Genomic DNA, 12,441 nt, shown 5'->3' on the forward strand with positions numbered 1-12,441 from the left:
TAAGATATTATACGCGCTTTCATTGATCGATAAGTGTGTTTGAATGAGAATGTGTTTACACAATGCGGTGTTTAAGTCGTGTGTCTAACTGAGAATATTTTATGAAAGTGACGGATGTATTTTCCTGCCTTTACAAAGCCTCGTGTAAACTGTCAAGGGTGTTGGAGAATTCTCCAAAATATTTACAATCCTCGAACAGCTTGTCGGGTTTCATTACTGTCTGTATGTCTCTCGACCTCGTTTAAGTTTTCATTTAGGTTTGTAAACATGATAAAATTATCTTTATGCTTAATGACAAAATATCTTTATTACCATGGTAACTTAATAAATGTTCTTGTCTGAGATTACACGGAACAGTTAAATTTCATCCGTCTGAATCGAACAACTCAACTACAGCTAAAAAAAACATGACCTTGAAGCTGTACTGCACAACTTTTGTCTTTATTTTCTTCTTTCAGTTTAAAGAAGCAATATTTACTGATAACAAAAGCTCTTTCGATGTTTCTAACGGAATTTTAAGCTTTGCCAATCTTTTCTCGTTTCCTAATTATCTACTGAACGCTACACCATTTGAATCTCTCTTCGTTTATGGAGAACAAGACTGCCTTCAAGCTTGTACAGAGAGCCCTCGATGTCGATCGTTGAATTTCAAAGGTTCTAAATTACATGGAAAATTTCTCTGTAACCTCTTGGATACTGACAAATTTAAGTCGTCGAAGCTATTTGGTGCAAGTTTGGATTTTCATCACTTCAGTGTGACGGTGAGTATTTTGATAAAAAAAATCCCTATTTGAATACTTTTCTGTGTGTTGTGCTATCTATAAGGACAGCAGGTAGTTTTATTAGAAAGGATCTCTATCTAATTTTTTGGAAAAATTGTTTAATTCATCTGTTACTATAAAATTATTTTTAGCTTTTTTTCAAACTTGAATAAGCCTTTTTTTTAAAATGAAGTGCACCCTGACTTAAAATTTAGGAAACCGAAAAAAACTGCGTAATTTACGTTTATGCTCTCAAGTTTAAAAATTTTCTGACAATATCATATCGCCAACGTTAGACCAACGCCTTACGTATGGAAATTTTTCGTTCGGATTTGATTAATTATTTATGTTATTTTGAGAAAGCTGCCTTCCTTCCTTTTGACACTATGACAAATTGAGGAATGCTGAGTGCAAATCTAAATACATCGACATAAATTGAAATTTTTGATGGTGAAAAAGGGAAAATTTTGTTTTACCCGCTGAATTTTTGCAATTATTCCATGCAGGGATTTTAGCAAGTTTCGTCAACTTTCATTAGAGCGATATTCTCGTGAAACGCATTTCCTTCCTAGACCGCAAAAAATGTGTATTTTATAATTTGCCCCATGTTTTTCCAATTATTTGTCCAAAAATAAAATAAAATAAGTGTATTCAGAGAAGCAAGTCACTGCCTTTGTTGCAAAGAATCGATATCTCGACGGTAAAGCCATGACAGGACGGAAAATGCGTGCACTGTAAGTATCTCCCGTTGTCCCATACAAAGCCTTAGAAAAGTTTTCTAAGGCTTTGTATGGGACAACGGGAGGTACTTACAGTGCACTCGTTTTCCGTCCTGTCATGATCTGTCGTCGAACAGGAATATCGACTCTGGTGACTTTTATCGGCTATGAGAAATCTTCCGCTTGCCTAGCTTTGTGAGGATACCACAACAACTCTGAGCCTCTAGGAACCCAGACTTCCTGTCACACTTACCCTTAGTCAGATTATCGGTTCTCCTTAGGCCCCCTGCGAGCTCGATCCGTGCGAGAACGGAGGGACTTGTCGACCAGTCGAGATGGCATACGACTTCAAATGCGCCTGCCCACCAGGATTCTTTGGGAGGCAATGTGAGAAGTGTAAGTATGCCTGCATTTTTCAGATGAAGCAAATGTTGCTGAGAAGATGGCTCGAGGAAAGCGGAATAAAACTAAAATACTTACTCCTTCCTTACATAGCTGCTTCTAAGTTGCTGGTGTGCATTTATACTCCTAGATGGAGCGGGGCACCGTTGGAGTAGAGCGTTATAACTCTTACCACATAGGTTCAATTCCAGATCTTAAGATTAGGAGTCCTGTTAAAAATGAGCTACATATTGATTCGTTCTCTAACGGGACGAAAGAGAATGATAAAAAAGAGACATTATTATTTCACCGGTATTAAAAGAAACCTCGTGCCCAGACTTCCTCGGGGGTCCCTTAAGGACATGTATCTCAGCAAATTTGTTTCTTGTCAACTTCTTATTTTAGTGACCAAGAGCTGCGCGGAGCTGCTAGACGCTGGCTTCACAAACAATGGTGTCTACAAAAGTCTTTTTAACAACTCTCAAGTGTTCGACGTGTACTGCGATCAGTCCAGCCGGGGAGGAGGTAATAACGAAGAAAACTTTACCTTATTATGCACGAAAAATCGCATTTGAAGACCTATGCGCTTAAAGAAGAGAAGTGTTCTTTTCCATCGGCATCTTTTGGCGCAATTTTCAGTGGAGCGTCGAAAGTCATCTTGGCTATCTTTTATTTTGCTTTACTTTGCTGCGTGATTGGTCCTTAAAGCTTGCGCCACTTTTTCAACCAATCAGATTTAAAATTTAAACCAATCACGCTTTGATAACTTCTGTTCTCCTACGCCTAGATGTTTTGCTTGTTTTGACTTTGTGCTCTCACTGTCCCTTTGGGTCATTCTTTGGGTCATTTCCCCGCCCCCCCTCCCTTCCCTCCGTCCTCTGATTGGCTGTTATAACTTTGACTTCGGTTTTTACGACACTCAATCGAAAAAGTTATCTTAGATTTCCACACATGTAAAAATTGGAGAAAGGGAGAGAGATTGCATGGGCAACCCATCAAGCTAGCTTTTAAAGTATGAAAGATGACACCCAAGACACGAAAACCTTCCCTTTTCTGGTCTCACGCATGCTCGCATAGCTCATAGCCTCATACTTTCCCGCGGGCGCCGTAACGATCGTGCGCAAGCGCTAATAATGTTGGCCTGCTTGCACGCTTTCCAGATGGTGCATTTGAGAATCAAGCGCCGGGCGCATGGCGGAGAAATGCTTGTGTGTACTAAGCTCTAGTATTCGCGGAAGACAATTTATTTTGTATACAGGTTGGACAATGGTTTTCAAGGTTGTATCTGGCGTCTCGGCTAACGGTAGGAGCAGCTCGCAACTGTGGTCCTCCCCAGAGACGATCAATGAAAATAGATCAGAGGCGTTGAACATCGATTCTTCATTGAGAGAACATTACAAGAACCGCTTTGTGCCAAATTGGCACCTTGCAAAACCCAAAGAGGTAAGTCTGTCTTAGTCGCCCATGACAAGTTCTCTTAGTCATGCATAGTTGACTTATGAGTGACTCAAACAGAATTTCTCTTTCAAATATCGATACAATACCAAGCACCCAAGAGATGAGAAAATAAAAAAAAGTATCAGTTAGGGGCCGGGACTATTAGCCGATCCAACACTAAATTCTCCAAACTCACATCATAAGAAATATATGGCAGACAGTAAGGAGAATTACCAATGAGATCTCGGTAATGAAAGGGTTATCAAAGACTTCTTATGACGCGTATTCAGAATTCATTTAATGCTTTAATGCGTAGTAAAGCAATGGTCCATGCCAAATATTATCTGGAACTGAGAAACTTTACCTCATTTATATTCCGTTTTCTGATTGGTTTAAAAAGATCGCATCATCTATGTCGCCAATCACATTTAAAACTGAAACCATTTTAGACATCTGTATCAGACCCCTTCTTTCTTCGCATGGTCACTTTTTGCCATCGCCATTATTGACCGAGAACCTCTCAGACGGTTCTCCTAGGGACGCTCATTATATACTGTATGGGGAAGGGGGGGAGGGAGAGGAAGAGAGGAATCTGTTTATGTCACAATAATATTAACCTAAACCCCCATGGGACTCTGTAGCATTTTGATGATTCCCCTAACTCGCTGGCAGTTAAACGTCTAAAGTCTCTCCTCTACACTCCATTGGCGACGACTGATCCCCCCTCAGTCCCCCCCTCCCGAAAATTCAATTCCCCTAAATCCCTTCCCCCCCCCGAATAAAACACGACTAGTCCCTCACTGATATCATTTGTTTTTTTTAGGTGCAGATAGCTTTGTACAGACGGAATGGCTCAGAGACCCTTTATATCGTATTCGACTCTAATAGTTCTGACAACAAAAACTGGTTTTCCAAAAGTCGGATCGTTCACTCTCCGTGGACAGATTTGGAAAGCGAGCACCAGAATTACTTCTCGATCGAGGGCTGTTGCTCTGGAAGGGATTTCTACATTTCCAGAAATCATGGCAGCTGCCATGATGCAGGATGGCTGGCTATTACTGTGAGTGCCTGTGGATGGGAGAAACGTCTTCCTCCTTTTACTGTTTTGTACAGTAACAGGACGACATACACGAGTTGGAATCAGTTCGGTAAGATTCGCGAACAAGCTATAACGTTCTTTGGTCAAGTGTTGCAAAATCACCGCTGCAAACTAATCAAAAACCTCGCGGTGTGATTGGTCCAGAAAACTCGCGCCACTATCTCAACCAATCAGATTCAAAACAAAAACCAACAGTAATTCGACAACTCCCGTTTTCCCGCGCTCTAAGCATTTTATTTTTTTACTCTCCGTTCTGATTGGCTCCTGCTGAACCTTTCACTTTTTTGTAATTGGTTGTTGTGATTACTTTGCATTTCTGTTAAGGACAATCAATCGAAAAGTGCTTTATAGCACCACTTTCACATTTTAGATTCGAGCCTATTCGCATTCCATTGAGAAAAGAAAAGTATTTCTCTTCCTCTATAAATAGATGTATTGGCCACCAGGGAGGTTAAAACTAATGTCCTGATAGTTTAAATTTTATCGCTAACTCAGCGTTGGAGGAATAATCAGTTAGCCTCCCAGGACGTAAGAGGACTGGGAATGGCGCAGAGATGAGAGCACTGTTTTCCCACCGCTGTGGCCTGGGTTCGATCCCCGGACCAGGTGTCACCAGCAGGTTGAATGTATTTTAGGTTCTCTTCCTTGTTCTGAAGGTTTTTCTCGGGGTCCTCCCTCCGGGTTTTCCTCCTTTCGCGAAATACCAACATTCTAAATTAAAGTTTGACCTGTAAACAATGGACAGGAAGAGCCACCTCATGGAATGTTGTCCGCTTAAAATTTCCATTATTCATCCTAACGACCACAAAATTACAAAATTTATAGTTCCATTTATATCACTAAGAATAATATGTCATTATTTTTTATCGCACAGGAAATGTTGGAGTCGCAGATTTGTTTGTGGTGTATATTCGTTAATAATTTATTAGATAAGGTAAGTTGATTATTAGAATTATTTGGAACAATAAATATTCAAACTGTATATGGTTTGAATATGGTTTGCACATGTGTAGAGAAGTAAAGGACAGACGAGGGACTTGAATGGACACACCCAGCCTAGGGTGGAGCTCAATGAGAAGATGGGGTCTAGATGTTTGCAACCCTCTTAATGAGTTTTGAGTTGCACCCATTCCCCCCCCCCCTCGTCTAACCGAACAATTAATTTGAGCTACTCTTTATTGAACTTAGATAAACCAAATAAAAACCCGATGTAAACATGTAACATTTAACAAATAGAGAAGCCTTAACTATGCTCTGTTCTGTTGTAAAGGATGAAGGAAGCGGCTAAAGCACAAAATAAGTGTAGGAAGAGCACTTCTTGAGTCCACTACCACCGAGATGCAGAGAGCTCCGTTATGACCTCAGCCAGGCCTCAGTTCATATGCAACGCGGGTCGTGCAAAACACATTACAACAATTCTCTCTCCTAGATATTGCTGACCGAGGTAGAAACATTAAAGCCTGTTAACTATTCAAGTTTAGTTATATATTTAGTAAGAATTTGCCAGGTAAAATAGAAATGTGTTATACTCAGTTTACTTCCTGAAGACTGTAGATTATAAATGACTGCAAATACATGAAAATCATATATATGTGAACTGCGATTGAAGAAACGAATATAAAAACTCAGGCCCGTACGAGATTTGAACCCAGAGGTCATGGGAGGTCATGGGAGATCATGGGTTCAAATCCCGTACGGGCTTGAATTTTTTTTCAGGCCTTATTTTCACTACTAGTCCAGTAGTATTCATAACTACAAGGATCGCTTTCATATTCTTACTCTAAAGTATTTTCTTTTTATTGGATGCTTAAAGTAAAAAAGGATTACCGTAGTTTTTTTTGAGAACATGAAACTCTATGACTGGTCCAAAATAAAAAATCGTAAGGAACTCAATGGAACTCAAAATTTCACATTTCCTCACGAAGCTTCGCTTCTTGGCCAGATCATGATTTGCTTTTTGGAAAATCTCTCAGCCGCGGACTTTAAGTTATCAGCCGACATGCCAGCCCCTTGAAGAGAATATTTAGTATTATATAAGTATAATTTAAAGAAATGCAAAAGTTAGGCCACCAAAGTTTACAGTGATTTCAACTTTACTTAACCTATCTGCCTAGGTTATTTTGTAATCAGATATATGATAAACCCTATCCATATTAGGACATCATGAGCGTCGAGGTCTTATGATAACAGCAGTTTCAATATTTTCAACACTGCACTTCTTGTAGCGTAAGGAAAACTAAAAACTGATTAAAAAAACAATTTTCCGTGTAAAGTGTGGTTTATGTGACTTTTATACAACAAAACAGTTACAACAAATTTTTTCTGCTATTTAGAGTCAGCCCAAACTGTTTCTTTGATATACCTATTTTGTATTTAGTTGACAAAATTCCAAGGGTCTTAGTTGTAAACAAGAAGGTTTGGGGTTATGAAAAATGTCATAAATAACAGGGCGGGGCAAAGTTTTGTTCTAAGGTGCATGTACCTATAAGTTAATGTTAAAGGTAATCCGAATAGGAATTCCTTGAAAGAATTGAAAGAATCGAGTTGAAGTTTCGGTTCACTACAATCCTAGAAGCTGAAACACATAAACACATTTCTCCTAAAGAATTGTTTAAATTGAATCATGATGAAGAATATAACAGCACTTTTCTCCATTTGACTTGAAGATAGTTTTACTTTTACATTTGATGAATAAACAGATCGAGCAGCTTTATGGTATTTTTCAAAATTTTGCCTTGGCTTAAACTTCGACTTTCAATCCAGGGTTTTTACCATCTGTTCATCGACAAAAAAAGTTTTGACTGCTGAAATTTTTTTCTGTGGATTCTGGAGTATATATCCTATTATCATCTAGCTTTGACTTAAGGTGGAGGCAAAGTTTCTTTACAGTTTAACTCTAAGACTTGTAAACGTGCTGAACGGCAGATTTAAGACACATTATCATTATTGCTTAACGAATATATACCACCATAACATCAGCGGTGCCCATGTTTTCTGAGAAGAAACAAATTAGAAATCACTTTAAATTACCACACTACTCCAATATAAGCTGAAACACAAGCCCAAAACATACTCAAAATGTTGCTTTTTTCAAAACGTTTTCAATCTTGAAAATTTTTTAATCCCCTTCGAAAGTGTCCGTAATTTACTTGAGTGAGGTGCAAGATAACTTTTTTTTTTATCAATTGATTTGATAATTTAAATTGGCCACCGTAAAGAGTCCTTAAAGCTGACGTTTCGAGTGTCAGCCCTTCGTCAAAGCGAAGGCCTGAAATTATACGCTTGATTTCAGAAAGTTTTCTTTCATTTTCAAGTAATTTGATTGGTTACCTTAAACAAGGCTTGAAATCTGGGTGGTTGTTGTTTTTAAGCAAATCTTTCTCATTGGTTGTGAAAAAGATGCGACTGATTTAGAGTAAAAATTGTGTGCTTCGTGAATCAACTGCACCTGTGAGAGCCGCTAAGATTGCAAGGGTCACCAGGGATTTCAAAGTGGATGTTTTCAAGCGGTAAATTGACAGTTACCAGCTTCCTTCATTTTCCCTTACCTGTGCGTTTGAAGGAAGTATAGGTCGTCAGTTTACTGTACAATGTGGTTGATTCCGGATATTTTCCCTCCCAGTCACAATTTGCGGAAGCTGTGGCGAGCCAACCTGCATCTTCAGAACAGCCTCCATGGTTCCTGACGATATAGAAGTCTCTTTTAGTACAGCAGCCTTCGATTGAGAAGAAAAGAAGCGGTTCAGTATTGAGATCTGTCCAGGGAGAGTCAGTGACGCGAGTTTCTGAGAACCAATTGACGTTGTTAGAGCTTGTAGAATTGAAGACAATAGAAAGATCTTCTTTCCCTTCTGTGTACAGCGCCACTCGTGCCTGGAAGCAAGAAAAAAGGAAATGAATCCATAAAGGAAACAAAAAATGAAGGAACATCCCACGAAATTGGAGAATTAACCACGTAGACCTCTTCGGAGAAAGTGCCTTGCTCCCAGAGGTCCGTGTAACGTAGTCATATCTATGGGAGAGTAGCAAGGATAATTCAAGTTACGTTATACTAAAGCTGAACTGGAGTGGAAGCTGCACCAGTTGTTCTTGTTTGCAGACTCGACCTTTCAGTGACAACGATGCTTGATTTCCCCTCGCCACTGTCCCATGACTAACATCATTTTAAAAGACATGAAAGCCTAAAACATCTGTGTAGATTACCTCATCTCTGCAACGAGAATTTCATTCATAACTATGTCGCTACTCCGAGCCTTTAATTTAACTTAATAATAATTATCATTAAATTTTACAAGTCTACCTCGGTAGGGTTCACAGTCTGCCAGTTCGTCACCATGCGGTTCTTGTAATGAGCTTTTAAATCTGAATTGGTGGTCAGTGCTTCTGGTTTGTCTTCGTTCAAAACACTCGACGATGTCCATAGCTGGTGAGGAATAGTGGAAACGCCGGACACCAGTTTAAAAACCATCGTCCAACCTGTAAGATAGAGGATGGTTTGTCATCGACAAGAGGTAAATAAGGTAAAAAAGGTTACGATAAGTGATAGCTGTTAATGCAGTCGTATATTAAGTATTATCGTTTTAAGATTTTAGATATATGAAAATTTCACATATTTTCACTGCGGTGGAGATCCTCGCAGCTCCTAATTTCATCTCTCCACCGCAGTGCAAATATGTGAAATTTTCATATATCTAAAATCTTCATTCACTTGGATGTTTATTTGTACCCAATTCATTGACCAGCTCCCAGTTGGCTTGTTAGCTCAATTGGTAGAGCGCTGCACCGGTATCGCAGAAGTCATGGGTTCAAATCCCGTACGGGCCTGAATTTTTTTCAGGTCCTATTTACAACTACTCGTTTCAGTAGTGTTCTTAGCTGCGAGGATCTCCTAATTTCATATTATCGTTTTGTTGGAAGCTGTACGATACGTTAATTATTCTCATTGACATTTAGAAGGGATTTCGTTTATTTATACATAACTTGGCAAACATGTATGCAGCACGTGTTTTATCGTCCCATGTATGGTACTGTTCCATGTGCTTAAAACGGGACCTTCAGTGTGTTTCCTTCGAATAAGCCGAGAGTTGTGAGTGGGAGTCAACCGAAGCATAGGGGCAAAATTGTTGAATCAAGGGAGTAAATCGTGAGTTTATAAGGAAACGTGGTACAGCTTTTTCACGTTTTCGACAGTTTGTCTCACGATGAAGCCATTTCCTATGTGGATTGTAACGTTTTCTGTCAATAAGGTCGAATAGATGCGCATTACGTTATGAAGCTTTCGTCTCAGGAATACCGCCCCATCACACCTTAAAGTATTTTTGAATGAAAACTCATTAGCGCGAGTAGGGCCTCAAAGGTCCACGTTTAAGATGGCAGACGTTTAGGTAAGTGAACGCATTTCGATCGTGTGTCGTAAAACCAAACCAAAGTTATCACCGCAGCCAATCAGAAAGAAAAGGAAAATATCATTAGGAGCCAATGAGAACCCAAGTTAAAAACAACCAAACTGTGGAAAGGTGCTGGAAAACGCAAAGTCATGATTGGATTTAGTTCTGCACTTGATTGGTTCAGAGAGTGGGGCAAGTTTCCGGACCAGTTACAGAGCGAAGAAAAGCAAAACAACTGTAATCCCACACTGCTTTCGACACTCAATTGAAAATTTCTCTATATAAATAATAATGAATTCATTACCTCCTCCTCTACTGAACTGGTCACAGTAGACATTTATCAACCCTTCTGACTGGCTGGGCTTGATGACGTAAACTCCACTCAGAATATATCCAGCGTTGAGTAATTCGATACAGCTTTGATATGCTATGAAATAAAAATCAATGACAGTGCGGTGCATGCAAACGCCACAAGCAAATTTATAAATGAAAGTAGGGGCGTGATCCTGAATACATCACCAGAGAATAAAATTAAAGTGTTTTAGGCTGATATAATTGCCGTTAGGAAGTCTCCTTCATCCGTGCTTCCGGCGATTAGAAACATAGGTCGTGACAACCAAATTTATAGAGAAATTTGTCAATTTTGCGACATGTGTTTAGCGGTCATATGGCACGCCATTACGTTTTATGGCCTAAAGTTAGGCAAGGAAGACATCTGGCTTAGAATGTGTTAAGATATTGCACAGAAAATCCTTTTCCGCTTTTTTTATTTTTTATTTTTTTTTTGCATAAGGAAAGAAACGAGAGAGAAAATAGTTTTGACGGGAAAAATTGTGGTAGCGGCGTCGGAAGTCACTACTTCATCTGTGTGAGTTTTTTTTCAGGCAACAACAATTTTATTTCTTGCAGCCATTGCTTGATTTTATTTGATCAATTTGCGACTTTGAAAGTTACGATCTTTGGTTCTTTTGGCGTAAATAGTGACAAAGTGTCAAAAGAATGACGCAAAACGGGTCATACCATCTGACCAGTTCGTATAAGATAGTGGTTTTTGACCTTCGATTAAGCCTCTGATATTTTACATCTTTTCCGTTTTAAACCGTCAAACTGTGCTCTTAGATTGTATTTCTAAAAGTATTTCACTGGGACATAAGTTTGATCTATTGCGGCAAGGTAAGTGAAGATAATATTTCAAATGCTTACTTACAGATGTTGCAAAGTTTTCCTTGTAGACCCGGCGGGCAGGTGCATTTGAATTCATACTGGCCTCTCACTGAGTAACAGGTCCCTCCGTTCAAACATGGATCGTTCTGGCAAGGGGACTGGTGAGAGATAACAAAACAAGAAGAAGTTTGTTTTAAATTAATTTTCAAAATCGCCACAAAAAATGTGAATAAGATTGAAAACGCATTTAGGCTGATAAATGTGAAAAGGAGAAAGCAGTTGATAGGAGGGTTTCAATGGAGTAACGGCTATTACGGCTGACAGTTAAAATCTTGATTATATATCCGTGACTCAAGTATACAATAATTCAGCTGTTTCGTGCCAACGGTGTACCCCGTTGAGACCCTCTTAAAAGAAAACGGCATCAGAATTTTCAGTGTCCGAAAAAACAACCGATCGCGTGTTATTAGCCTTTGCCTAGGAATCCTTTTTTAGCCACTGCGATAAAAACTGACGGATTGACAGTGGTCATGGCTTCAGAAATTGTGATCAATACAGAAACTGAAAACAAGACAAATAATGGAGCTTTACTTCTAAACTAAAAACGCCTTAATCAGTTTTCATTTCAAGAAATTGAAGTAGTCAGGTTAAAAACATAAAACAAATTGGTTTTGTCGATGTATACACTTAAAGTATATTAATAAAACGCCAGTGTGGCTCCTCGATTGTTTATCACAAATAACCTAGCGCGGTGATGGAAGATAGAAATTATGATACCAATTTTAGAACATATTTATCATAATTTAGTTATTCATAAACCAGAAATTCGACAATTTGACCTTCAACCTTCCGAAAATTTCAAAAGTATTTTTGCGATGACAATGTGCCCTTGGTTTCCAATAACAGAACGAGATTGTTTATAAAAGATCTTACCGTGAAGCTGTAATGGTGAAAATCTTCGCTCACATTGAATAATTGCGGGAAGGTAAACTTATCAGTGTCTAGTAAATAACAGAGAAACCTTCCATTATTCCCAGTGGCTATCTTGAAATTCACAGACTGGCAGTTTGAAGTGTTGATACATCCTAAAAGACATTCCTCTTCGCTTTCAACTTCGTAAGATATGTTTGATGAAGAGTTTAATTGATGGCGACGAAAAGGCACCGGATTACCGAACAAAAAATATCCATTCGAGTAAGAATTCTTGAAATTTGTTGACTCGGCCACACTGTACGCGAAAATAAAAGAACATAAAATGAAGAGGAAGCAACTGTAAGTGTTGGCGACACGATCCAGTTTCATCTCTACGGAAAAGAGGTAGTCTGTGAAGAATGTTCTCTAATTACGCGCGTTTGATTAATCAATTTTTCTTAAAGAATAGTATTGTTTTGAAAACATCAATAATTCATTGTCAGATGAATGATTTCCAACAGTGAGGGTGACGCATCTGTGAAGGTGAAGGGTAATGGTCAGCACTCATGTCTTCGTCCAAG

At 38.9% G+C, this 12,441-nt stretch overlaps 2 protein-coding genes across 2 annotated transcripts; one reads left to right on the top strand and one right to left on the bottom strand.

Moving 5' to 3' along the window:
• Positions 1-362: 362 nt before the first annotated feature.
• LOC149043457 (uncharacterized) lies at positions 363-6,669 on the top strand. The gene is made up of 7 exons (XM_089210154.1): positions 363-761; positions 1,762-1,876; positions 2,267-2,386; positions 3,120-3,304; positions 4,122-4,446; positions 5,272-5,331; positions 5,668-6,669. Exons 1-6 carry the CDS (start codon positions 408-410, stop codon positions 5,313-5,315), a joined length of 1,143 nt encoding a protein of 380 aa, XP_089066280.1. The 5' UTR covers positions 363-407; the 3' UTR covers positions 5,316-5,331; positions 5,668-6,669.
• On the bottom strand, positions 5,556-12,375 carry LOC113677733 (uncharacterized). Its single transcript, XM_027194567.2, has 6 exons — positions 11,882-12,375; positions 10,992-11,106; positions 10,089-10,211; positions 8,698-8,873; positions 7,946-8,270; positions 5,556-7,391 (listed from the first exon to the last, which is right to left on the bottom strand). Exons 1-6 carry the CDS (start codon positions 12,248-12,250, stop codon positions 7,348-7,350), a joined length of 1,152 nt encoding a protein of 383 aa, XP_027050368.2. The 5' UTR covers positions 12,251-12,375; the 3' UTR covers positions 5,556-7,347.
• Between the last annotated feature and the right edge of the window lie 66 nt (positions 12,376-12,441).

The sequence above is a fragment of the Pocillopora damicornis genome, chromosome 6, assembly GCF_964200805.1.
Source record: "Pocillopora damicornis chromosome 6, jaPocDami1.2, whole genome shotgun sequence".
NCBI lineage: Eukaryota > Metazoa > Cnidaria > Anthozoa > Scleractinia > Pocilloporidae > Pocillopora > Pocillopora damicornis.